The sequence below is a fragment of the Topomyia yanbarensis genome, chromosome 2 (assembly GCF_030247195.1).
Source record: "Topomyia yanbarensis strain Yona2022 chromosome 2, ASM3024719v1, whole genome shotgun sequence".
In the NCBI taxonomy this organism is placed as follows: Eukaryota; Metazoa; Arthropoda; class Insecta; order Diptera; family Culicidae; genus Topomyia; species Topomyia yanbarensis.
Genome location: NC_080671.1, coordinates 34,494,567 through 34,520,739, shown reverse-complemented (window position 1 = coordinate 34,520,739; position 26,173 = coordinate 34,494,567). Strand labels below are relative to the sequence as shown.

At 43.0% G+C, this 26,173-nt stretch overlaps 2 protein-coding genes across 4 annotated transcripts in view; one reads left to right on the top strand and one right to left on the bottom strand.

Annotated features, from left to right (window-relative positions):
* Positions 1-26,173, bottom strand: part of LOC131682539 (transient receptor potential-gamma protein) — a 526,333-nt gene that overhangs the window by 288,895 nt on the left and 211,265 nt on the right. The gene's annotated exons all lie outside the window — the stretch shown is intronic.
* Positions 1,321-5,643, top strand: LOC131679415 (uncharacterized). Its single transcript, XM_058960145.1, has 3 exons — positions 1,321-2,649; positions 2,712-4,457; positions 4,555-5,643. The coding sequence occupies exons 1-3, from the start codon at positions 1,321-1,323 to the stop codon at positions 5,641-5,643; spliced, it is 4,164 nt and encodes a 1,387-aa protein (XP_058816128.1).

The window sequence follows — 26,173 nt, the reverse complement described above, 5'->3', positions numbered from 1 at the left end:
GATGTTAATATTTTAATAAATAGTCGTTAGTCCATCTAATATGTATAATAAAGGTGTTGTGTGATGTGTGAACAATTCGTGGGCGCCTATTTTATTGGTCGTATGACAACCCAAGATGCATGCATACATGGCTGAGCAAAATTAGACCGTATTAAGTCAGAGCCAGTTTCATCACCAAATTTCAACCGGACCCGTTGTGGCTGATTGCATGCAGATACCAAAGGTGGGTTTCGATCGTCTTCGGTGTTGGCTAGGACCAAGGAGCCAACATTTTGGTCCTTCGAGCCGGATCCCGGACCGGGTCTGGTGTCAAAGAAACCTACCAGCGGACGCGTCGATGCTGGGTCGGCGCCATTGTCATCGCGGGCACTATTAAAAACCGCCATCGCTGCTCTACCAAGGGAAACAATATCACAATACCTGATCGGCCATCGCATGTTGGATCGACGCTCAAATTCCGCCATCGCTTTTCGCCTGGACATTGGCGCCAAAGGATTTTTCTCAGGTGAGTTGATCCGCTACTATATGTCCAGCCGAAGCTGGCACACAAACTCGTGCTAACACCAATTTTTCTTGCTGTTGTTCGGATACCAAATTGTTTCTCGATTGCGGGAGATGAAATCGATATCATCGGAATTGTGATTCATCTACGGTTGCCGTTTCCATGAACATCGGCACTCGATCATCGGTTGGAGTTTGGCGAAATTATTTACTACGTGATCGACGACGGTTGCGTTTCATCATCATTAACCAGTGTCAAGGAAGACTTTGTCAGAAACTCTCGACAATCAATTAAATCGGGATCAAGGACGTGAAGAGGGAGCGCCACATCAAGGTTTTCCAGGTTAGTCTAGAATAGAGTATATGTCAGCCGAGGCTGGATTCGGAAAATACACATCTTGATTATTGTTATCCTCTTCGACTGTGTTCTTGTACCTTTGTTGAGCCCTGGATTGAGTTTGCACGAAACTATTTGGATTCTTTTACCTTGGATTGGGATGTTCGGTTGCACTGCTTGTTTCTCCAGGTGAGATACAGTGGTATATGGCCAGCCGTGGCCAAGGTTTATTGATACTACACCAGAATTCTCCTCCTCTTCTCGCAATAAATAATTTTCGCCGCGCACCTGAGCAATATTAACGAATACAAGGTCAACATTGGAGTACCACTGCTGATTTTACTTTGAGATCTGCATTTGATCTCTGCGCAGCATTTTTTCGTCCAGGTAAAATACAGAATAGTATATGCCTGGCGAAGCTAGGACCAATCGCAGTATACTACACCAATTTCATCTCCTCTCGCTTCTGACGAACAACCACCATGCCTCCTACTGCATCATCCGCTGCCAAGAAAGGAGCATCTCTGAAGGCCCTGACGACGAGGTTAAAGGATGTTCAGTCCTCGTTCAACGATATATGGCAGTTTGTAGAGAACTGCACGGAAGAAACTACTATCACCGACGCGGAAATACGCCTGCAGAAACTCGACGAGCTGTGGGAAAGGTTTGGTGATATCCTAGTCGAGATAAAATGCCACGATGATTTTCCTGCCGATGGTGATGGTTACGAGAAGGAACGAAAGGAATTTAGTGACTATTACTACCGGGCAAAATCGTTTCTCGTAGATAGGGTCAAGGAGCGACAGGAACATTCGGTTTTGGAACAGTCCATCCGTGTCGGAGAGACGTCGATGCATGGCACGTTGGATCACGTACGCCTCCCACAGATAAAACTGCAGACTTTCAACGGTGACATCGACGAGTGGCTTAGTTTTCGGGACCTTTTCACTTCACTCATCCATTGGAAGTCGGACTTGCCCGAAGTTGAAAAGTTCCATTACCTCAAGGGGTGTCTGCAAGGTGAACCAAAGAGCCTTATTGACCCTTTGCAGATCACTAAGGCAAATTATCCAATTGCCTGGGAAATGTTGTTAAAAAGGTACAACAACAGCAAGCTGCTGAGAAAGCGACAGGTGGAGTCGCTGTTCAAGTTACCTAGCCTTTCGAAGGAGTCCGCATCAGAGCTACACATGCTTCTGGAGAGTTTTGAGAGAGCTGTCCAAACTCTCGATCAAGCTGTACAACCTGGAGATTACAAGGATCTTCTTCTCATTAGCCTTCTCACCGCGCGTCTGGACCCAGTGACTCGTAGGGGGTGGGAAGAGTGCTCGTCAAGCAAGGAAGTGGATACACTGAAGGATCTCACAGACTTTCTTCATCGTCGAGTGCAGGTGTTGGAGTCGCTACCACCAAGGTCGGTGGACAACAGGGGCACCCAGCAGTCACAAGTGCCTTCGAAACAGAAACCACCTGTTGTGAAGACTAGCTACAGTACAGCACAATCGTCTGGGGGACGTTGCGTGGCATGCACGGCGAACCATCTGCTGTATCAGTGCGGTGCATTCCAGCGGATGTCGGTATCAGATCGGGAAGCACTACTTCGGACTCACTCTCTCTGTCGTAACTGCTTTAGGCAGGGCCACCAGGCGAAGGATTGTCAGTCCAAATTTTCCTGCCGAAATTGTAAGGGTCGGCATCACACGATGGTTTGCTTCAAACGAGAGAAGGAAAATAATGCCAAGGGAGCAAAAATTGCTAATGGTGAGAATGCATCTACATCCAAGGAGCCTCAGGCACCTGAATCTCTTCAAGTGGCAACGTAGCAGCTACCGATGTGTCAGCATCTAACACAGTTCAACAATTTTCATCGCAGGTGTTACTGGCCACCGCAGTAGTCGTTATCGAGGATGATGACGGCAGACATTTCCCCGCTCGTGCCCTGCTAGACTCGGGGTCGGAGAGCAATTTTGTAACGGAGCGATTGAGTCAAAGGTTGAAGGTTGGACGACAAAAGGTAGAAATTTCGGTTCTCGGAATCGGTCAGACCGCCACTAAGGTCAAGCAGCGGATTTTAACCACGATTCGGTCGCGCGTTTCTGACTTTTCACGAGAAATGAGCTTTCTCGTATTACCAAAGGTGACGGTAAATCTACCGACAGCCACAATCAACGCAGCAGGATGGGCAATTCCAAATGGTATTAAATTGGCCGATCCGTCATTCTGTGTGTCCAAGGGTGTGGACATGGTACTCGGCATTGAAGCCTTTTTCGACTTCTTCGTAACTGGTCGGAAAATATTACTTGGCGAGCAAATGCCAGCGTTAAACGAGTCGGTATTTGGGTGGGTGGTTTGCGGCGGCTTATCAAACCCCACTCAGTCACTAAAGATTAATTGCAATGTTTCCACGTCGGATAGTTTGGAAGCGCTGGTGGAACGATTCTGGGATTGCGAGGGAATCGAATCAACGGTAAATTATTCACCTGATGAGGCGCGCTGTGAGGCATTGTTTGCCCAAACAGTTCAGCGTGGTGCAGATGGGCGGTATACTGTTTCTCTACCAAAGGACGAAGCAATCCTTGCTCGGATGGGCGATTCAAGGGACATCGCATTCCGAAGGCTCTTAGGCACGGAGCGAAGGCTGGCAAGGGACGCTGGTCTACGGGAACAGTACGTTTCATTCATGGAGGAATATCATCGGTTGGGACACATGCGAAGGGTCGAGGCAACGGCGAGTGATCCAGTTAGACGATGTTACCTACCGCATGATCCTGTAGTTAAGGAGGCGAGCACTACTACGAAGGTTCGAGTAGTCTTTGACGCATCCTGTAACACATCGTCGGGCATCTCGTTAAACGATGTATTGCTGGTGGGGCCAGTAATCCAGGAGGATCTACGGTCGATTATCTTGAGATGCAGGACCAAGCAGATAATGCTCGTGGCCGACGTTGAAAAAATGTTTCGACAGGTCTTGATCAGCCCGGAGGAGAGACCATTGCAATGCATCCTTTGGCGCTCGTCACCTACTGCGGAGGTATCAACGTACGAGCTAAATACGGTTACCTATGGTACCAAACCAGCACCGTTCCTGGCAACTCGAACGCTGCAACAACTGGCGACAGATGAAGAGTATCGATTTCCTTTGGCTGCAAGGGCAGTCATCAAGGACACGTATATGGATGATGTGATAACAGGTTCGAATGATGTGAATGAGGCGATGCAGCTAAGGATTCAATTAAACGAACTGCTGGATAGTGGTGGATTTCGGCTCAGGAAGTGGGCGTCGAACTCGACGCAAGTATTGGAAGGCATTTCCAACGATGATTTGGCAATTCGTGATACCAAGGGAATAAGTTTAGACCCAGATCCCTCAGTGAAGACATTGGGGCTCACGTGGATACCGAATACTGATGTTTTCAGGTTCCAGTTCAACATTCCACCACCGGATGAAACGGATGCACTATCAAAACGTCGGGTTTTATCGATAATAGCTACACTATTCGATCCTTTGGGACTTATAGGCGCCACCATCACGACCGCCAAGCTGTTCATGCAGCTTTTATGGACTCTTAGAGACAAAGATGGAAATCGTTTGGATTGGGATCAATCGTTACCACCGATGGTGGGTGAGAGTTGGCGGAAATTTCATCTGCAATTGCCGCTACTCAACGATATACGCATCGAACGAAGTGTAATTCTACCCGGTGCCGTATCCTCAGAAATACACTGCTTCTCGGATGCCTCTGAGAAGGCATACGGGGCTGCGTTGGATTAACGCGGTTCCGACGACGTGGAGCACGTTTATTGCCAACAGGGTGGCAAAGATCCAGAACTTAACGGAAGAATGGGAGTGGCGTCATGTTCCTGGCAAAAACAATCCTGCAGATTTAATATCCAGAGGAGTTTCTCCACAGGACATTCTCAGTAACGCCTTCTGGTGGCAGGGCCCCACCTGGTTGGCAGAATTTCGAGAACTGTGGCCTCAGTCTCATGGCGATGGTGACAGCGAGGAAGGGGACGAAGAAAGGCGTCGCACAGTAGTTTCAACAACATGTTCTTCAGTAAAGGAATTCAACGATTGGTACATCTGCAAGTTTTCATCCTATTCAGATCTGGTTCGACGTACAGCTACTTGGTTGCGACTCATTAAACTACTACGCACTCAGAAAAATCAGCCACCTGGTTTTATTACTACTATCGAGCTGCGGGAAGCAGAGGAAACCCTTGTTCGTCGTGTACAACTGGAAGGGTTTGCTAATGAGTGGAAGGCTCTAACGAATGGTAAGCCAGTATCAGGTCAATCGGCTTTACGTTGGTACTACCCTGGTATCGCAGAAGATCGTCTTATTAGGCTTGGTGGACGACTAAAACATTCACAGGAATCGGATGATACCAAGCACCCTATAGCTCTTCCAGCTCGTCATCGCTTCACTCGGATGCTACTACAACATTACCACGAGCGATTGCTTCATGCTGGACCACAGCTACTTTTGAGTGTCGTAAGGCTTCGTTTCTGGCCTTTGCGTGGAAGAGATATGGCAAGACATATTGTGCACAAATGCCATAGATGTTTTCGTGCGAAACCAACTCCGGTACAGCAGTTCATGGGAGAATTGCCATCAGCTCGCGTGACAGTTTCTCGGCCATTTTCGAAAACAGGTGTGGATTATTTCGGACCGGTGTACTTGAGACCAGTACCACGACGAGGAGCAGTGAAAGCATATGTCGCCATATTCATCTGTCTTTGCACCAAAGCAGTACGAGTTGGTGTCGGACTTGTCCACAGATCGGTTTATGCAAGCACTTAGAAGGTTCGTGGCACGAAGGGGCAAGTGCACCGACATATACTCCGACAATGGCACAAATTTTGTCGGAGCTCGCAATAGGATCCAAGAATTTTTCTCTCTTTTTAAAAACAAGCAGCATTGCGAGCAGGTGTCAAGGTATTGAGCGGAAGAAGGAATACACTGGCACTTCAGTCCCCCAAGTGCACCACATTTCGGCGGGTTGTGGGAAGCCGCTGTCCGTTCAGCCAAGCATCATCTCTTAAGGGTCATCGGTGACAGTCCAATCACACCTGAGGATATGCACACCTTGCTGGTTCAAGTCGAGGGATGCTTGAACTCGCGGCCAATCACAGCTGTTTCCGATGATCCCAACGATCTGGAGTCATTAACTCCAGCTCACTTCCTGGTGGGATCTTCGTTGCAGTCTATCCCGGAGCCTAACTATCAAAATGTTCCAACAAATCGTCTGAAACAATGGCAACTGGTGCAAAGGAAGCTACAAGACTTCTGGACGAGGTGGCGGAGAGAATACCTGTCCCAGCTACAAGGCAGAGTGAAACGTTGGCGTCCACCGGTACAAATGGAAGTCGGAAGGTTGGTCATTATTCGGGACGATAATCAGCCTCCTTTCCGATGGAAGATGGGAAGAATCGAAGTCGTTCATCCGGGAGAAGACGGTGTCGTACGAGTGGTGACCCTGAAAACAGCCACTGGGTTGCTGACACGACCAGTTGAGAAACTGTGCATCTTACCTATTGCAGAAAGCTTCGAGGACAATAATTCTACTGAAGGAGAACCCCAGTGATCACACTTCCCACATCCTGTCCTTGTCGAAGAGGAGTTTTTTCTTTATTTTTCAGAAATGCTGTTATTTCTGGGTGGGTGAGGATGTTTAGGAGTCGCACCATCCACCCTCCACTACATCCCTGGAATAAACAGTCCATACAGTCCATTACTCTCCAACACATCCGATCGGTACAATATCACGTCGTTTACGACCATCAGTGAGATCACCAGTGAGATCAGCAGCGCATCGTCGGTGGTAGTGCCATCAGCAGTGATAAGAGTGGTGGTTGCACTACGTTATCAGCATGTGGTGGTCCACGATCGTCATACACCAATCCAGAGCGGGAGATCGCCTGATCGAGAGAGTGCCTGGGAAAACATCGCAGATCACACTGCATTGCTTCGGGCTAGCCTAGTGGTGAACGTGCAGGACAGTGCCATTTCAATCTCCGGTGAAGACGGTCCAACGGACCCATGTGATATTACTCCAGATGTATAAATTTTATGTTAGATGTTAATATTTTAATAAATAGTCGTTAGTCCATCTAATATGTATAATAAAGGTGTTGTGTGATGTGTGAACAATTCGTGGGCGCCTATTTTATTGGTCGTATGACAACCCAAGATGCATGCATACATGGCTGAGCAAAATTAGACCGTATTAAGTCAGAGCCAGTTTCATCACCAAATTTCAACCGGACCCGTTGTGGCTGATTGCATGCAGATACCAAAGGTGGGTTTCGATCGTCTTCGGTGTTGGCTAGGACCAAGGAGCCAACAAGTACTATTTATGCATGGAAAATGCGAGTATGTGTGCCGACTAATGATGCTGTAGATCCGCAAACAATCTCTTGGCTCGTTACAGTTTGAGGAAACTACAGAAATTTGACCGAGCGTGAAGCACATTTGCCTTAGCGAAAACGCAATCAATTACTGTGCAGTAATATTATCATTATGTGATTGATTCCTCTAAGTTATGTTCAATACACGGAAAAAATGATCCCTATATCGTCATTAAAGCGCCATGAATTCTGGAACTGTCACGTGTTTACGAAACCGAAAACCGAATCAGGAAGAAAAATCATGTGTTTTATAATTACCGTGCAAGACCCATCTACCGATCAATTAACAGCGATTTCTACTTCGAACGCTCTTTAAAAACAATGTTAAAAGGCATTTCAATTCGATCTTTGTTTTCAACTAGAATATTTAATCAACTATTAAGAAAAAATACGCAAATTTGTAAATGAATTGGCAGACAGTGCAAAATAGCCGAAAAGCCCAGCAATTCTAGAGTGCCATTCACCGATCAGTACAAGTAATAGATATCCATTTGACGAAAATTCTAGGTTTATAATTTTTTATTGCCAACATATTAGGTCCAAACATGTGTTGTAGACTTTGTTCATTCGGTTTCGGTATAATTCACTTAGAAATATTATCCTTACACAGTTTTATTAACAGTTGACTTTGAGCTAAGAGAAAATGGCGGTAAAATGGCAACGGATTTAACACAGCATTCAAATATAATTATTTGGAAAAATACGAAAAGATGAATAATGAAGGTGTATATTATATTGATGTTCTACGTATTATTTCCATATTTCACTTTATTTACAATTTCTAAATTCCGTGCAATATTCGAGTCAAAACAATTTCGCCGTCAAATTGATCGGTAAATGGAGGCCTATCGGTGTATGGGCTCTGCACGGTATGTTGATAGAATATTTCTAATAGAGTTGAATTATGATCATACTAATAATAATGACTGGTTTGAATTCCGCATATTTACAGCATTCTTTCTTTTATTCGACATTCAGAAACTCCATAAAACTGTCTAATCACACTAGACAATGATCTTTAACGTATTGAAACGGCGCACTTTGAACTAGTTTTGTTCCACTTTTCATGGTTTTACATTTTGATTTCGTTTCATAAATGTCAGGCAGACCAACTGGAACATTAAATAAACGCTAAATACAAAACGTAACACTACTTGTGTTCACAAGCAAACAACCAGTCGCGGATAATATCCCGCAATCAGAGTTTCTGGTTTAGTTGTGATTTCATCAACCAAATCGAAGCACGGTTCAGATAACAAGCCAATGCGCCAAATACCGATGAAACGAAGTCAGAAAGCAAATCCAGATCTTACTAAAGAAATAAGCGTTGTAACCTTCATAAATAAATGCTTTCAAACAAAATTTCTTATTAGGTTGTAATATAGCAAAGTCTAATTATAAGAAATTTATTCGAACGGGTAAAAAGATACTTATAAATTTGAAAATGCGATCTCTAACGAAGATCCCTTCGAAAAACATGAACTTTGCTTCTCTTTGTGACATAGAACCGGCTTTAAAAATAGAGCTATTATGAAAACCAATAATGAAATGCATGATAAAACCTACTCCATAATTGCAATTGCTAGAAGATTATTAATATTAATATTAAACTGGCTGTGTCCAGGTTTGGAAGTGCTAATAGCGCTAATGATCATTTTAACGACATCATCATCATTTCCGATTCCAACCTATTATTTCCGGAAATATTCAATTACAGAGAAGGTATATAATACTGAACGGTAATCAAATACATTATTATCAGGAAAATGCGAGAATGCGTGCCGACTAATGATGCTGTAGATCTGTAACCAACCGTGATAGCTCATCATAATTACAGGAAACTAAAGAGGTCTGAACGAGCGTGAGATTCAGTAAATACCTGTGTACGCATTTGGTATTTGAATGTAAAACAAATAATTATATGTCTGAGTACCAGAGACTGCTACATAATTCCGATCGCTTTCTACCTCTTTTCGAGCTGGTCACAACAGACGAGTGCACAAACAGTTTGTGGAATTTATTATATTGTTATCAATAGAACTAGAAACAGTATAAGCAACTAGAAATTTTGCAAAAAGACAAAATAACAATGATACGAACTTCAAATTTTACCCATTTCGATTCGACACAGCAATAATTGGTTTCAATGAGTACATGATTCGGCCATCTGCTCACAAAGTGATATTATTTTTTAAAAGTAACATGAGGCATTTTACTAGGTTGCAAATCGAATTTGTCCAGTTTCAGGCCACATTTAAAAGGTTAAGAGCAACACTAAGCTGAATGTAGTCGCCTCTGCCAAGAACTTTCACAAACGACAGTCTAAGAATGCCTAATTCATGCGGCCATAACATCCGCATTTCACTAACTATCTCTGTTCACATTCAGCCCAAGTGATAAATTATATCAATTCGCCAGGCCAGCGTCGTGATTTTCTGCTTAATGTTGTGACATTCTTAGAGATTGATGACCACTTTGCCAACACGACATATGTAACAAAACAATCGTTTTGCATATTTCAGGTGTGAAGCCGGAAGCCGGAAGAAGCTCCGCCATCAAGCAGAAATTGCTCGACCTTTAGAGGACTCGTCTGTTAATTCTACGGCATTCTCAATAGCGCGGAACTAATTTAATGTTGCTGCATTTTAGGTAGGAATTCCTTTAAATTCCACTGAATACACAATTAGGCAGAATACCCGTGCCATCCTCGTAACTTGCTTGTACAGAGCTTTCCAATTCCAACCGAACGATGCAAGTAAAATATCCGTTTACCCCAAAGTCGGGAAAAATAGCATGATGGTAGCAAAATCTGCTCGCCTCCAGCGAAATATTAAACTGTCTCCCGATTGCTTGTTAGTGACAGATTGCGGTTGCGGTTGTTGGTGAATTATCTAAAAATCGATAACCACCGAAACGGCAGCAGAGCGTGTCCGTGTCCCGCATCGTCACTCAGCTCACATGCAGCCACCGGGCACCGCACCCGCACGTAATCAAATCAGGCGAAAAACCGTGGCAGAACACTGTCAAATTTGGCGGTTTTTCCGTGAAAAAAAACATTTTCGTTCGAGGCCGTGTAGAGATAACAGTGCTGACATTTTCCCATGCGACTGCTGGCACAGAAACTTTGTTGACTGATCGTCTAATTTTAAAAGTCTTCTTTCTTCAATGTAATATGATTTTTTCGGTTCACGATTCGATGGCATGGCTGACGATTCCAAAGTTACCAAGACTTTTTTTTTCTTTCAAAAAAGAATCAGGTAGGTATATGAAATGCAAACGAGATAAAGAATTTTGTTTTTGGCGAAGGTTGAAACTGTGAACCGTACTTGAGCTGCCATTTCACTGCCGAACCTGATTCGAAACATTGTTATCATCGAAAAAATGAACTTTTGCATAGTTATACGGTCGCACTAAATCCATCCTACGACAGATGTGCTGGCGGCAGCCAGCGATAGTACAGTCTTTTCCTCCCACTCAATTATTTTCATTTTTCTCTACTGACGTTGAAGGATGTCTTTTGAAAGTTTTTTTTCTGTTCCACTTCTTTAACTTCCGCCTAGTTCCATCTCGCGCTGCAATACCGCATCCTGATTACTTATGCGAAATCATAACGCACCGTTGAGTGGAAGAAGCAGCGCAGGAAAAAAAATCACTTCATCCGGGTGGAATATTCGCCAGCTGCTGAGCACCATTCGGTCATCTTAATTAGGTGAATGACTTTCCACCGATGATGATGGGAAGTAGTAGTAGTTTGCCTTGTCTCTGCCTCTGCTTTTGACTTCATTGATTGGAGTCTTGACCTCGTTTTGTTTTTGTGTCTCCCCGTAGTCGACTGCCGCCATTCGTGCGCTTGAAAGATTTATGCAAATTCGAGTCCTTTCATTTTTGCATCGAGTGAAACTTGCAAATGACATCATGCAAATCGAGCTGGCGAAACTATGGGGAGCGGTTCTGGTTGTGGCATGAATTATTTGGTGGAATGTTGGCGGAAATCTAAAGACATGATCTGATGTCAGTCTCGAAGTATTTTATTAACTTTTGTAGCTAAGCCTCTGTTCCTAAATCATTGAAGTATACAGAAAAGAATGAGGCTCTTCATGGATGTTTTCATACAAATTTTTCTCCAAATTGACTCTATCATGCGCTGTTTAAAACCGTAGAGAGGGGAGGCCTTATTTTTCGGCGAAATATATGTTATTCACGATTTGCAAAATAGAATTACAATTTTAGAAACATCTTTTTTGAAACTAATGTAGAGTTATCTTCTCGATTTAGTGTTTAAGCATCGTGTGGATCAGAACCGAGATGTCCACCTATGTTCATAAGACGATTTGTTTCAGCATTTGTCTTTTAGTATCTTTTCATTTTGGTTGGAGTATATCAATACAACATAGAGAAGCGCAAAATTCGGAGAAACAGATTCGATATGGAAGAGGTCAACAGTGCCAATAATTTATTCCCCAACTATTGCGTCGTTCGAGTGAGTCAAGACCAAATTAACTAAAGCAGGATGTTGAACTATCACTTCTATAGTCGAAATGAATCGGCCGAACGTTATGATCGAAATTAATAACATGTCATTTCACAATGCAATACTAGCTAACGAATATATTAAGGTTCAACTGAGAAAGCGTGGAAAAGCGGCCATCTTGGAAAACGAAAAAACAGTTTTTTCTCACACCGTTGGAAAAATCTTCATGAAAATGAATCAATGTATTCGAGGCATTGGTAAAGTACTAATACACTAAGGTTTTTTTTACACGGTTTTTTTTGCACGGTTTTTTTTTACACGGCTTTTTTTACACGGTTTTCGCAATTAGCACGTTTTTTTTTGCACGGTTTTCGCAATTAACACGGTTTTTCGCAAAAATATTCTAAATCCTTTTAAAGGCAAAAGACTTAGACGATTTCTCAACAATTTTTTTTACACGGGTTTCGCAAAAATGTTCTAAGTCCTTTTGGAGGCAAAAAACTTAGACGATTTTTGATCATATTTTTTTTGCGCGGATTTCGCAATTAACACGGTTTTAGCAAAAATCCTTATGAAGGCAAAAGACTTAGACGGTTTTTGACCAAGTTTTTTTGCACGGATTTTCAAATTTACACCGTTTCTGCTTTTCCATTTTGAATGCAAAGAATTTCGAAGATTTTTGGAAAAGTGTGAAGTGATTGCTTTTGGAACAGCATTAACGAGTAGATGCCAAATGTTCATGTCTGAGGCCATTTAGAAAACCAAGATGGCGACTTCCGGTTCAGTGGAATTCTCTGAAACCCCATAAATATGGGTATTTTTGGAACGGGATTGATGAGTGGACGTCAGATATCGATGTTTAAGGCCATTTTGAAAACCAAGATGGCGACTTCCGGTTCAGTGGAAGTCTCTGAAACCCCATTAATATGGGTATTTTTGGAACGGGATTGATGAGTGGACGTCAGATATCGATGTTTAAGGCCATTTTGAAAACCAAGATGGCGACTTCCGGTTCAGTGGAATTCTCTGAAACCCCATAAATATGGGTATTTTTGGAACGGGATTGATGAGTGGACGTCAGATATCGATGTTTAAGGCCATTTTGAAAACCAAGATGGCGACTTCCGGTTCAGTGGAAGTCTCTGAAACCCCATTAATATGGGTATTTTTGGAACGGGATTGATGAGTGTACGTCAGATATCGATGTTTAAGGCCATTTTGAAAACCAAGATGGCGACTTCCGGTTCAGTGGAATTCTCTGAAACCCCATCAATATGGCTATTTTTGGAACGGGATTCATGAGTGGACGTCAGATATCGATGTTTAAGGCCATTTTGAAAACCAAGATGGCGACTTCCGGTTCAGTGGAATTCTCTGAAACCCCATAAATATGGGTATTTTTGGAACGGGATTGATGAGTGGACGTCAGATATCGATGTTTAAGGCCATTTTGAAAACCAAGATGGCGACTTCCGGTTCAGTGGAAGTCTCTGAAACCCCAATAATATGGGTATTTTTGGAACGGGATTGATGAGTGGCCGTCAGATATCGATGTTTAAGGCCATTTTGAAAACCAAGATGGCGACTTCCGGTTCAGTGGAATTCTCTGAAACCCCATAAATATGGGTATTTTTGGAACGGGATTGATAAGGCCATTTTGAAAACCAAGATGGCGACTTCCGGTTCAGTGGAATTCTCTGAAACCCCATAAATATGGGTATTTTTGGAACGAAATTGATGAGTGGCCGTCAGATATCGATGTTTAAGGCCATTTTTAAAACCAAGATGGCGACTTCCGGTTCAGTGGAATTCTCTGAAACCCCATAAATATGGGTATTTTTGGAACGGGATTGATGAGTGGATGTCAGATATCGATGTTTAAGGCCATTTTGGAAACCAAGATGGCGACTTCCGGTTCAGTGGAAGTCGCTGAAACCCCATTAATATGGGTATTTTTGGAACGGGATTGATGAGTGGACGTCAGATATCGATGTTTAAGGCCATTTTGAAAACCAAGATGGCGACTTCCGGTTCAGTGGAATTCTCTGAAATCCCATCAATATGGCTATTTTTGGAACGGGATTGATGAGTGGACGTCAGATATCGATGTTTAAGGCCATTTTGAAAACCAAGATGGCGACTTCCGGTTCAGTGGAATTCTCTGAAACCCCATAAATATGGGTATTTTTGGAACGGGATTGATAAGGCCATTTTAAAAACCAAGATGGCGACTTCCGGTTCAGTGGAATTCTCTGAAACCCCATCAATATGGGTATTTTTGGAACGAAATTGATGAGTGGCCGTCAGATATCGATGTTTAAGGCCATTTTTAAAACCAAGATGGCGACTTCCGGTTCAGTGGAATTCTCTGAAACCCCATAAATATGGGTATTTTTGGAACGGGATTGATGAGTGGATGTCAGATATCGATGTTTAAGGCCATTTTGGAAACCAAGATGGCGACTTCCGGTTCAGTGGAAGTCTCTGAAACCCCATTAATATGGGTATTTTTGGAACGGGATTGATGAGTGGACGTCAGATATCGATGTTTAAGGCCATTTTGAAAACCAAGATGGCGACTTCCGGTTCAGTGGAATTCTCTGAAACCCCATCAATATGGCTATTTTTGGAACGGGATTGATGAGTGGACGTCAGATATCGATGTTTAAGGCCATTTTGAAAACCAAGATGGCGACTTCCGGTTCAGTGGAATTCTCTGAAACCCCATAAATATGGGTATTTTTGGAACGGGATTGATGAGTGGACGTCAGATATCGATGTTTAAGGCCATTTTGAAAACCAAGATGGCGACTTCCGGTTCAGTGGAATTCTCTGAAACCCCATCAATATGGGTATTTTTGGAACGAAATTGATGAGTGAACGTCAGATATCGATGTTTAAGGCCATTTTGAAAACCAAGATGGCGACTTCCGATTCAGTGGAATTCTCTGAAACCCCATAAATATGGGTATTTTTTGGAACGGGATTGATGAGGCCATTTTGAAAATCAAGATGGCGATTTCCGGTCCAGTGGAAGTCTCTGAAACCCCATCAATATGGATATTTTTGGAACGGGATTGATGAGTGGACGTCAGATATCGATGTTTAAGTCCATTTTAAAAACCAAGAAGGAGACTTCCGGTTCAGTGGAATTCTCTATAACCCAATCAGCATGCATATTTTCAGAGCGGGCCCAATAGAGCGCATGATAGAGATCAGTGTCAGAGGCCATTTGGAAAACCAAGATGGCGACTTCAGGTTCATTGGAATTCTCTAAAATCGAATCAATATGGGTATTTTTGGAATGGAATTGACGAATAGACGCTAGATATCGATGTCTGGTGCCATATTGAAATTCAAGATGGCGACTTCCGGTTCTGTGGAATTCTCCAAAGCCCAATCAATATGAGTATTTTTGGAACGGGATTGACGAGTAGGTGCCAAATATCAATGTCTGAGACCATTTCGAAAATCAAGATGGTTACTTCGGTTTAGTAAAATTTTCAATTACCACAACAATATGAGAATTTTTGTAATAGCGTTAATGAATAGATACCGGATGTCAATTCCGGAAGTCATGTTTTCATCTAAGATGGTGACTTCTATTTTAGTGCCAAGACGATGTTTTAAGTATAAAGACACGCGGCGAGAAAAACAGTAAATTTGGCTGCACGGTTTTACAAATTATTTGTCTGCTAGTTTTGGCAACCAGGAATATTGTGTAAACAGCGAGTGACTTGTAGTTTTAATGAATGCTTGGCGAATTCCTTTTTTGAAATGTTTCCCACAATACTCAATCATGTAACTTGGAAACGCATTGATTTACGTTACTGAGCCTGTCTACATGTTTTTCGTTGCACTAGAAAAAATGTATCGAGGATGCATGATGCAGACATGCATTTCTTTTCATTTCAATCTCGATACTCCCCACGCATTACTTCCTAAATCCGCCATATTTGGTTACATTGCTAGTTTGGAACCGTTGCTTTGGGTTCGATTGGAACTTTTGGCTTCAGTCTTCGCGCATCTCTATAAGCATCATCTCTGCTTTAGTGTACATCTCATTCATCTTAAGGGGGCGTCTGGTGTAGTGGGCAAAAAAATCGACTTCTTTTTTATCCGCTTAATTGTTAGTATTGAGCCTCTAGAATAGTCTCCCACAATCTCGGTGACCACGCTGAACTTCTTTTGTTTTAAACAGCCATGCATTCCTCGCGCGTATTTGCTGTGGCACACGCAGATTTCAATCTATCGGCAACAATTTTCTTAAGACTGACAGCGATAAAAATACAGTGTGAACAATACACTTTAAACTACTTCCACCCAAATTTTTAAGAGAAAATACCAAATGGATTGTTTTCCACGTCATTTTTTCCGTGATGCAATTTGATATGGAGTATCCTTTAATAGCGTTTTTTCGAAACCGCGTTTTTCAAATTGGTGAACACGATAACTCAAAAACTAATCAAAGAATTGACTTGATTTTTTTTATGAAAATGCACAATATGTGTAGCCTGTCGGTGAACCACAGAAAACAGAATGAAAAAATTGTTCTCTCTATTATTTTGAAGAAAAGTGCACGAATTTTACAGAAAAATATGAGATTTGTCGGTTTACATGAAGCCATTTTCCTAAACTCGAACTTTTTTTGGGTTCATCGAGTAACTACAAGTCTAAGCTTTACAAATTTTACTTAATTTCCTGTGTCAAACAATTTTATCAAGAGTCATCGTGTTAGCCGCGGCGCTCCTCGACGTGGAAATGGTTGGACGTCTACTCTTGGAACGCTCGTATGTGTGGCTCTGCGTGGCTGCCGACCCTATTCTGCGCGTGTGACGTGAGACGACTAATCTCACCTCACTCTACGTGACTTCACCCAATTCTGAAGAGTCACTTCGGGTGACGTGAGACTCCCATTTAACCGCAATAAGGAATCTCACCTCACCCGAGTCGACTCTCAGAATCGGGTGAGAAAAGTCACGTAAAGTGAGGTGAGTTTCGTCGTCTCACGTCACACGCCGCGCAGAATAAGGCCGCGCAAATATTTTTTTCGTACAGAATAAACGTACAAACATTACAAACATAACATTACATAAAAGATGCATTGTTTCCTTGCCTTCAAAATCGTAAAACAAAATAACTTTCGGTTTGAGCACTTTACACCAGACGCCCCCCTTAATAATACAGCGAAGACCTGATTTTATTATTTCCCTCTGATTATGTCAGCTTTTTGATTCGACTTTGAGTCTTGCATGAAGATTCGCTCGATGAGCTCTAGCAGACGAACCAACTCAAATTCGAGTAAATCCATTCATGAGCACATTTTTCTTATCTTATAAATGCAAAATATACAAAAATAAATGTATCTTTTTGTTTTACGCTGGATATTTATACTCAGATCTCTGGCAACTGCATATTTGTCAATCCAGTTCCAAAACACTCCATGTTGTGAGTTATACAGAATATCGCTAAGCCGATAGTCTCAATGTTGTATTTCAAAATGGCCTCAGACATTGATCTCTATCATGCGCTCATTAGGCCCGCTCGGAAAATATGCATACTGATTGGGTTATTGAAAATTCTGTTAGACCGGAAGTCGTCATCTTGGTATTCCAAATGGCCTCAGCCATCGATATTTGGTGCCTACTCGTTAACACTGTACCGAAAACAACCATATTGTTAAAGTGCGGGACAAAAGGAAACCTCAAGATCCGACGTTTCCACTTTTCCAAAAACCTAAGGAATTGGAAAAATCAAAAACCGTGCTACTTGCATAATCCGTGCAAAAAAAACCTGTTCAAAAATCGTTTAAGTCTTTTGCCTTCAAAAGGACTTAGAACATTTTTGATAAAACTCCGAAATCATCCCTTTTCCTAAAATCGTCTAAGTCTTTTGCATTGAATGCAGCGCGGTTTTTTTGCACGATTTTCGGAATTAACGCGGTTTTTTTTGCACGGTTTTCTGAATTAACACGGTTTTTTTTACAAGGATTTCGCAATTAACGCGGTTTTTTTACACGGATTTCACAATTAACGCGGTTTTTTTTACACGGATTTCGCAATTAACGCGGTTTTTTTTTGCACGGTTTTTTTACACGGTACGTATCCCCCGTGTAAAAAAAACCTTAGTGTAATTAATTTTCATGAAGAATTTTTCTAACAGTGTTGCGTTGCGTTGCGTTGCGTAAGCACGGTTTACTTCGTAGATTGCAGACTGATGACTCTCATTTCCAGCCAGGCTACTTGAGGAGCATTGTTTGGGAATAACAATTGATCCAGTCCAAGCGAGAGTTTCGCCTGAGAGCCACCATTGCGGGCCACGACCATCTTTACCGTAACTTGGAATGAGAAAGGAAGTGTTGATGTGATACTTACTTGACGGAAGGCCCCGACTCAGTGACACTCCCATAAGTACCACGGATTGGGTAGTGGGTGGGTTGTTAGTCTGGATTCGCTTCAAGCAAGCGATGCGACTGAGACTATATTTTCGTGCATGTTTGAATAGTTTATTGACTGTAGGAGACGCAAATCTTCTAGGCGTTTAAACTCTGGCTAATCATTTATTGAGATTGTTTCATCGAAAACAACTTGAACTCCGGACAGCCGGCTGTCGGGAGTGTTGTCGACAATGTAAAATGGACCGTAAACAATGAGTTTAAAAGTGGCATGGTGGAACATTCAAAAATTATGTCACGCAAAGATTACCCAATACTAACTAACTCTCTGTCATATTACCACGTTATTTTTCCCCTTGGTCTAATACGAATCAAATTATTTTAGTTTTTCCTTCATTTTGTAGTAGCACTTTTATGCCGCTACTAGCAAAAGTGTTCATGTTCTATGGAATTTACTATATACATGGCGCAATCGTGCGTAAAACGGCCGATTGCGTCAAAGCACATGACGTGCTCCCCTTCCATTTATGTCACAATTATTCATATCTCTTCCTCCTAATAGCGTGGCAGAATTTATAAATGGTCCTTATTGGTATAATCACAAGCATATCGAGATCCTGTAACTTGAAATATTCCACCTCGTTCGAGTTAAACGTTCCGATATTACAATGAAGACGCGAAACAGAAAAAAAACAAATACTGCGTTCCTAAACGATATTAGCATCATGCACGAATCAAACACCCCCCGTTTCCAAATAGTACGTACTTATTCTTACCTCAGTATAATTGTCTGATGAGTTAATGGACTAAAAGTAAAGCATTAAATATGACCATAAAACATTTATTCCTCGTGCTGAAATGATTGCCGCAAATTAGTAATTGAATTTGAATTGATCTTGCGAATTGTCAATTCTCCACCCTCATACATAATTCAAAAGTCATTCACTCAGACAAGACCATACGTATTTCCCACCCGCATTAAAGACCCAGTGGATTCGTTTCCTAATTGATCAAATAAACACTAAACAAACAAATAAATTAGTTTGCTCAGTCAAAAGAAATGTCAGATCGATTGGCATTAACCGGCGGATACGTGTTCCCTTACAATGCCATCAAATGAAAGTACATTTAAAATTGCATACGACAAAATATCCGCAATTCAGAATATTACGAAATGAAGATTGCTTAAATATTTGCATTTTAAAAAATCGGGACAAAATAGTTGCATGACCAAGGTGGTTCATTTTCAAAGATAGCACTGCTGATGAATCACTGTATAAAAATTGGTGATAAGGGACGCGGATGAAAATAGCGGACCACCGCCCATGAAGATTTTTTTCTAACAGTGTCTAGTCTAGTCTAGTCTACATGTAGGGATCCTGGAAAATTTCAGACGTTCGTCCACAATTTTTCTTGTCATTATTAATGTTTGTGGCATATATTGAATATGACACAAGCTTTAAAGCGGCCAGGCCAACTGTGCAGCGTACAAAATAAAGATGATTCAGAATTATACGGCAATCAAATTATTCATTCAACGGAACGGATTATTTTGAACCTTGAATAAGGAAGAAACGTGGACAACCGTACACAACCGTTTCAATTTGATGGGGGTTTGATAAATCGTTGGGAGTGACTTTGCTAAGAGGGTTAATGTCACTCCTTTGGTCCTAGGTTCCTGGGATGGGACAGAAGTATTTAGCCCTGCCCTGGCTAATGAGCCAGGGTTAAAGCGCCCTTACTCGCTCTCATGAAGAATTTTTCTAACAGTGTGAGAAAAAACTCCTTTTTTCGTTTTCCAAGATGGCCGCTTGAAGCTTAATAAATACAAGATACTGTATCAAAGTACCAGTGTAAACAAACAAGAAATCTAACAGATGTTATTCCAGTCTACAAACAAAGAGAATCGATATGGAACAGTTTTTAAACCTCTGTAGATCATTTTCTCGTATAATATGTTAATGAAGTTAAAGAATACGATCTTTTGTTGTTGATGCAACTGAGCTGCAGCTCATTCTCGATGTGTATTCGCCAGATGAAGTATCTTCCTCCACTGGACTCGATCCTGGGCCAATCGCTTCCAGTCGCACTGAATGTTGAGTGCCCTCAGATCCGCCACAGCCACACAAAACCATTCTGTACGCAGCCTGCCACCTAGCCGACGGCCTCTACCGGGTTCCCTGTTGAATATTGTCCTCACTTGAGGCTCATCCGGCATTCGCGTCTCCAATCTGCCGTGTTGAAGCTGATAACAATATCCATCCCTTTATATACTTGGCATAACTCATGGTTCATGTGACACCATCAGATTCCATTCTTCTGCGTACCGCCGAGTATTATTCGCAGCAACATACGCCTGAATACTCCGAACTCTCTTCCGTTAACGTTTATGCTTCATGACCATATAAAGCCACCGGGAGAATCAGAATCGTATATAGAGCGAATTTCGTCTTCGTTCGCAGACTACGGGACTTAAGCTGGTTACGAATTCCGTAATAAGCCCTATTTGCAACTGATATACGCCTTTTCCCCTCACGGGTAACATCGTTATCATACGTTCCAAGGTACACAAATTCATCTACGATTTCAAATATTTCACCATCTGGCAACACTACACTACTACTTCCACTACTGGAACCTCGTTGTATACCAGCGATCATGTACTTTGTTTTGCCAGTATTAATCATGAGTCCAATTCCCGCTGTCCCCCTTTTAAAAGACGCAAATGCCTCTTTCACGGCCCGTCGATCGATTCCGATAATATCGATATCGTCCGCAAAGCCTAGGAGCATATGCGATCGTGAGATGATAGAGTCTCTCCTCTGCACATCAGCTCTCCTAATCGTTCCTCGAGCGCAATTGTCGGTATAAAACATCTTGTTGCAGTCGACTTCTCGAAATTTACTTTGAAAGATGCTTGGGATCACTTGCGGACGGGATTCCACGAATCTCGTCCTTCATGGATGTGTCGAAGAATACAATTGAATCAGAAGCATGAAAGAGATTGACACGGTTGAGATAGTATGAAGAAGAATTGATATTTTGTGCCATGTAATCCAAGTACAAGGACATAAATCGGGTTTGAGAATTGAGCTCGACAAGCCTTTCGAAATTTGCAATTACTAACGGGTTCAAGATATCGCATCGGATGAGCAATCGATATGAGAGGTCCCAAAATCGATTTTTCAGCGGTAGAACGCCCGCCAGCACTTCGAGACTCATCGAGTGCATGCAACCCAAGGCAATGCGCGAGCAACGATACTGGATTCTCTCCAGTTTGATGAAGTGTATGTTCGCAGCGGAGCGGAAACAGAAGCTCCCGTACTCCATCACCGACAATATCATTGTTTGGTACAGCCTGATCAGGTCTCCTGGGTGGGCACCCCACCATGTTCCGGTTATTGTACGGAGAAAGTTGATCCTTTGTTGGCACTTTTGTTTCAGATACCTAACACCGCCATGTACCTTTAGAGTCGAACCAGACCCCGAGATATTTTTTTTTTTTCAATTCGTTTATTTGATAAGGCAGGTTTGCGTTAGCTTAAAGGTGCCAATTTTGTTTTGTTTCACATTTTAAATTACTTAAAACTAGGGGCTTACATATTGATTTTTGAAATTAAACTAAGGCTAATTTATAGCTATACATATACACAAGGGGGTAGTATAATTTTCGTAAGATTAGAGGGGTCATTTAGTTTTTATGGCAATATGGTTTGACATTTTTAGCAATGAGATTATTGGAGCAAATAATGTTTAACTAAGGGGGAAAATTTTTACGACTATCTTAAAAGTAGAAATAATTAGAGGGCGTGATTAAATTTTGTAAAGATTCGGAGACATTAATTAGAGTTATTTTACGTGGCAGTAGAGTTGGGCATTTTAAACGAGATCATATAATATAATAGTTAAAACTAGAAAAGGCAAGAAGAGCTAAATGCTTCATGAAGATATTTGGGGGGGGGGGGGGGAAGGGGTGTTACTTCTGTGTATAAGAGTCAGGGGAAGTAGGGTGGACAAACATGGCAGGGGGAGAACATTGTTTCAGTTTCAGACTTCGGGAGATCAACGGATGGATTACAGAATCAGGGTGGTCTTCATCAGGAAGAATCATGTACTGGGACGCCGGGTGGTCGTTCTCGAGATGGCAGGGGTTTCTCCAGACGATTTCGTAGTGCGGCTCAGATGTTGATCGGCTACATTTCGAATTGTACGTGTGATGTTCGTGCTTTAGGTCCCGTGTTTGTTGGCTCATTCGACAGGGATGTTTTGTGTCGCCTTGGAGTCGCATCAAACCATCGTGGGTGTATGGTACAGGTGGAAGAGAGCGTTTCTGAGAATGATAAGGAAAAAGGGGCAGTTAAAGTTGGATATTGATGGTTTTTATGAAGGTGTATATAAGGGACATATAGAGGACATCGCGGCTTGCCAACACATCTCGAACCGGGACGTTGGGTGGTCTTCCTCGGGCCCGGAGGGTGTCCATAAGCCGAGACCTGGCGGAACTGTACTCGGTGCACGCCCAGATTATGTGCTCTATATCGTGATAACCGTCGCCACAAGCGCAGATACCACTCTCCACGAGCCCAATACGTCGGAGATGTGCATCCAGCGTGTGATGGTTCGCCATGAGTCGGGACATCACACGAATGAAGTCACGACCCACATCCATCCCCTTGAACCAAGGTTTCGTCGATACCTTAGGGACTATCGAATGTAGCCACCTTCCTAGCTCCCCATTGCTCCACGAGGTTTGCCAACTTTCGAGAGTTCTCTGATGAGTAATACTGAAAAATTCGTGGAAGCAAATTGGTCTTTCAAAAACGTCACCTTCAATGGCACCCACCTTAGCTAAGGAGTCCGCCTTCTCATTGCCCGGAATGGAGCAATGAGAAGGGACCCACACCAAGGTAATCTGGAAAGATTTGTCAGATAAAGCACTCAGTAGCTCCCGTATTTTCCCCAAAAAATACGAGGAATGCTTTCTATGTTTCATCGAGCGAATAGCGTCAATAGAACTCAGACTATCCGAGACGATGAAGTAATGGTCTGCGGGTAATGTGTCAATGACTCCAAGGGTATACTGAATAGCAGCTAGTTCTGCGGCGTAAACTGAAGCAGGGTCACTGAGTTTGTAGGAGGCGGTGAACTTTTGATTGAAAATACCGAAGCCAGTGGACCTACCCCGAGATATTTGATAGTTGAAGCCTGAACAATAGTTTGTCCCATTAATTGAAGCTGTAGCTGCGCTGGTTCACGCCTTCTTGAAAATACGACTAGCTCAGTTTTCTCCGTGGAGAACTCGATACCCATCTGGAGTGCCCAAGCTGACAAATTGTCCAAGGTATCTTGCAATGTTCCTTGCAGATCGACGGCTTTGGGTCCTGTAATAGAGACCACACCGTCATCTGCAAGCTGCCTTAGCGTGCAGGAATTGACAAGACATTCGTCAGTGTCATTCACGTAAAAGTTATTGAGAAGGGGGCTTAGACATGAGCCCTGGGGAAGACCCATGTAGCTTATTCTTGATGTCGATAAATCACCATGCGAAAAATGCATATGTTTTTCGGACAGCAAATTTAGGAAAAAGTTGTTTAGAGTCGGTGAAAGACCATGCTGGTGCAGCTTCTCAGAAAGAATTTTGATAGAAACAGAATCAAAAGCCCCCTTTATATCTAGGAAAACTGATGCCATCTGCTCTTTGCTAGCATAAGCCATTTGAGTTTCTGTTGTGAGCAATGCAAAACAATCGTTCGTCCCTTTGCCTTTGCGGAAACCAAATTGTGTATCTGACAGTAAGCCATTTGCTTCAACCCAGGCGATGTCGAGGCGAAATAAGATCATTTTTTCGAATAACTTTCGGATACAGGACAGCATCGCAATCGGTCGATACGAGTTGTGGTCGGAAGCTGTTTTTCCTGGTTTTTGAATGGCGATGACCTTCACTTGCCTCCAGTCATGAGGGACAATATTACCCTCAAGAAACTTATTAAATAAATTCAACAAGCGTCTCTTGTCAGAGTCTGGCAGATTCTTCAACAAGCTAAATTTGATTCTGTCTAGCCCTGGGGCTTTATTGTTACATGACAAGAGAGCAAGTGAGAACCCCACCATCGAAAATAATGATTCGTTCGCGTTATGGTGAGGGGACGCGGCGCGGTGCCGGGGCGGAATCCGGAGAAACCCTTTTGGCAAAATCGAATATCCAACGGTTTGAATATTCCACGCTCTCGTTAGCACTGTTTTTGTTTCGTAAGCGCCGGGCCGTACTCCAAATAGTGCTCATCGATGTTTCTCTCGTTAGTCCGTCGACGAACCGGCGCCAGTAGCTACGTTTTTTGGCTTTCATCAAACTCTTCATGCGCGTATCCACCATCGCGTACTGTCGGCAGCTAGCTAGTAGCCCGTCATCTCGGAAGGTCTTATACGCAGCGGCCTTTTCCACGTACACGTCTGAGCACTCTTTGTCCCACCATGGATTGGAAGGACGCCCGCGGGAGTTCGCGTATGGTACGCGTTTAGTCTGAGCTTGAATCGCGGTATCGAGAATCAAGCCAGCCAGGAACCCGTACTCTTCCTCCGGAGGAAGCTCTTGAGTGCACTCGATTTTGTCGGATATCGCGGACGCGTAGCTCTTCCAATCAATATTTCGTGTGAGGTCATACGAAACATTTATTGTATTCGGTGGCCCTGAACCGTTAGCAATATTAATTACGATTGGCAGATGGTTGCTGCCGTGGGGATCAGAGACTACCTTCCACATACAATCTAACCGCAGCGGGAGCAGAGGGACAGCTCTAAGGCGCTCGGACGCGCTGGAGGGCCAGGAATCCGTGTCATTTCACCCGTATTCAAAATGGTCATATTGAAGTTGTCGCAAAGCTCATGGAGTAGGGTAGATCGATTATCGTCATGAAGGCAACCCCATGCCGCACCGTGGGAGTTGAAGTCACCTAAAACTAGCCTCGGTGCGGGGAGGAGTTCCGCAATATCGCAAAGCCGTCGGTGGCTGACTGAGGCTCTAGGGGGGATGTAAGTGGAAGCAATGCAAAGGTCTTTGCCTTTAATTCTGGTTTGGCAAGCGACAACTTCAATGCCTGGTGTCGAGGGAAGGTCGATTGGGTTGAAAGAATATCCCTTTTTGATCCCCAAAAGTACTCCTCCGTAAGAGTCTTCTCGATCCGAATAATGTTAAAATCATGGAAGTGTAGGTCTATTTCTGAAGTAAGCCATGTCTCGCATAGTGCAAAAGCATCGCATTTCAAGTTATTTAGTAAGATTTTAAAGGAATCGATTTTCAGGATAATGCTTCTGCAGTCGCCTTCACCAGTAGACAAGTTGGTATAGATGTTCGTAGAGACAGGTGGCGTAGCTATCTTAAGCATTTCTGCAAAAGATCTCCTCGCAAAAGATCTTCTCGCGCTGTTTGTACGCGGGACATGAAGGGAGATCATGTGGGTTTCCCCCACAGTAGAGACACTTTTCCACATCTCTACCACAGGAATCATCCACATGATTCCCACCGCATTTCCCACAGCGGGCTTTATTGCTACAATGGGAGGCTGTGTGTCCCAATTGTTTGCAATTAGTACAGTTCATGACCCGCGGCACAAAGAGGCGAACAGGTAGACGAACCTTGTCAAAGAGAAGGTAGTTGGGCAGGGCAGAGCCGGCGAAGGTCACCCGATAAGAGTCTGAGTTGACGTATGTTTTCTTCCCGTCAGCTGCGACTGATGCTGAATGCAAACGTTTGCATTCCAGTATCTTCACTGGCTTAAGCATGGGGTCTTTGAAACAGCCAGTCCCATATTTTAGCAGGTCCTCGCAATTCAGACTCGAATCGGAAACGACCCCACTGACTTCAACCCTGCTAGCTGGAATATACACCCTGTACTCCCTCGTAAAGGGCTCGTAGCCAGCAATATCGTTTGCCTGAGTTGAACTGTTAACCACCACCCGAAGCTTATCAGGGCGAATTTTCGATATTTCTGTCACGGCCGAATACCGATCCGTCAGAACTCGAGAAATCTGCAACAGATTCAAACACTTTTTTTCTTTGGT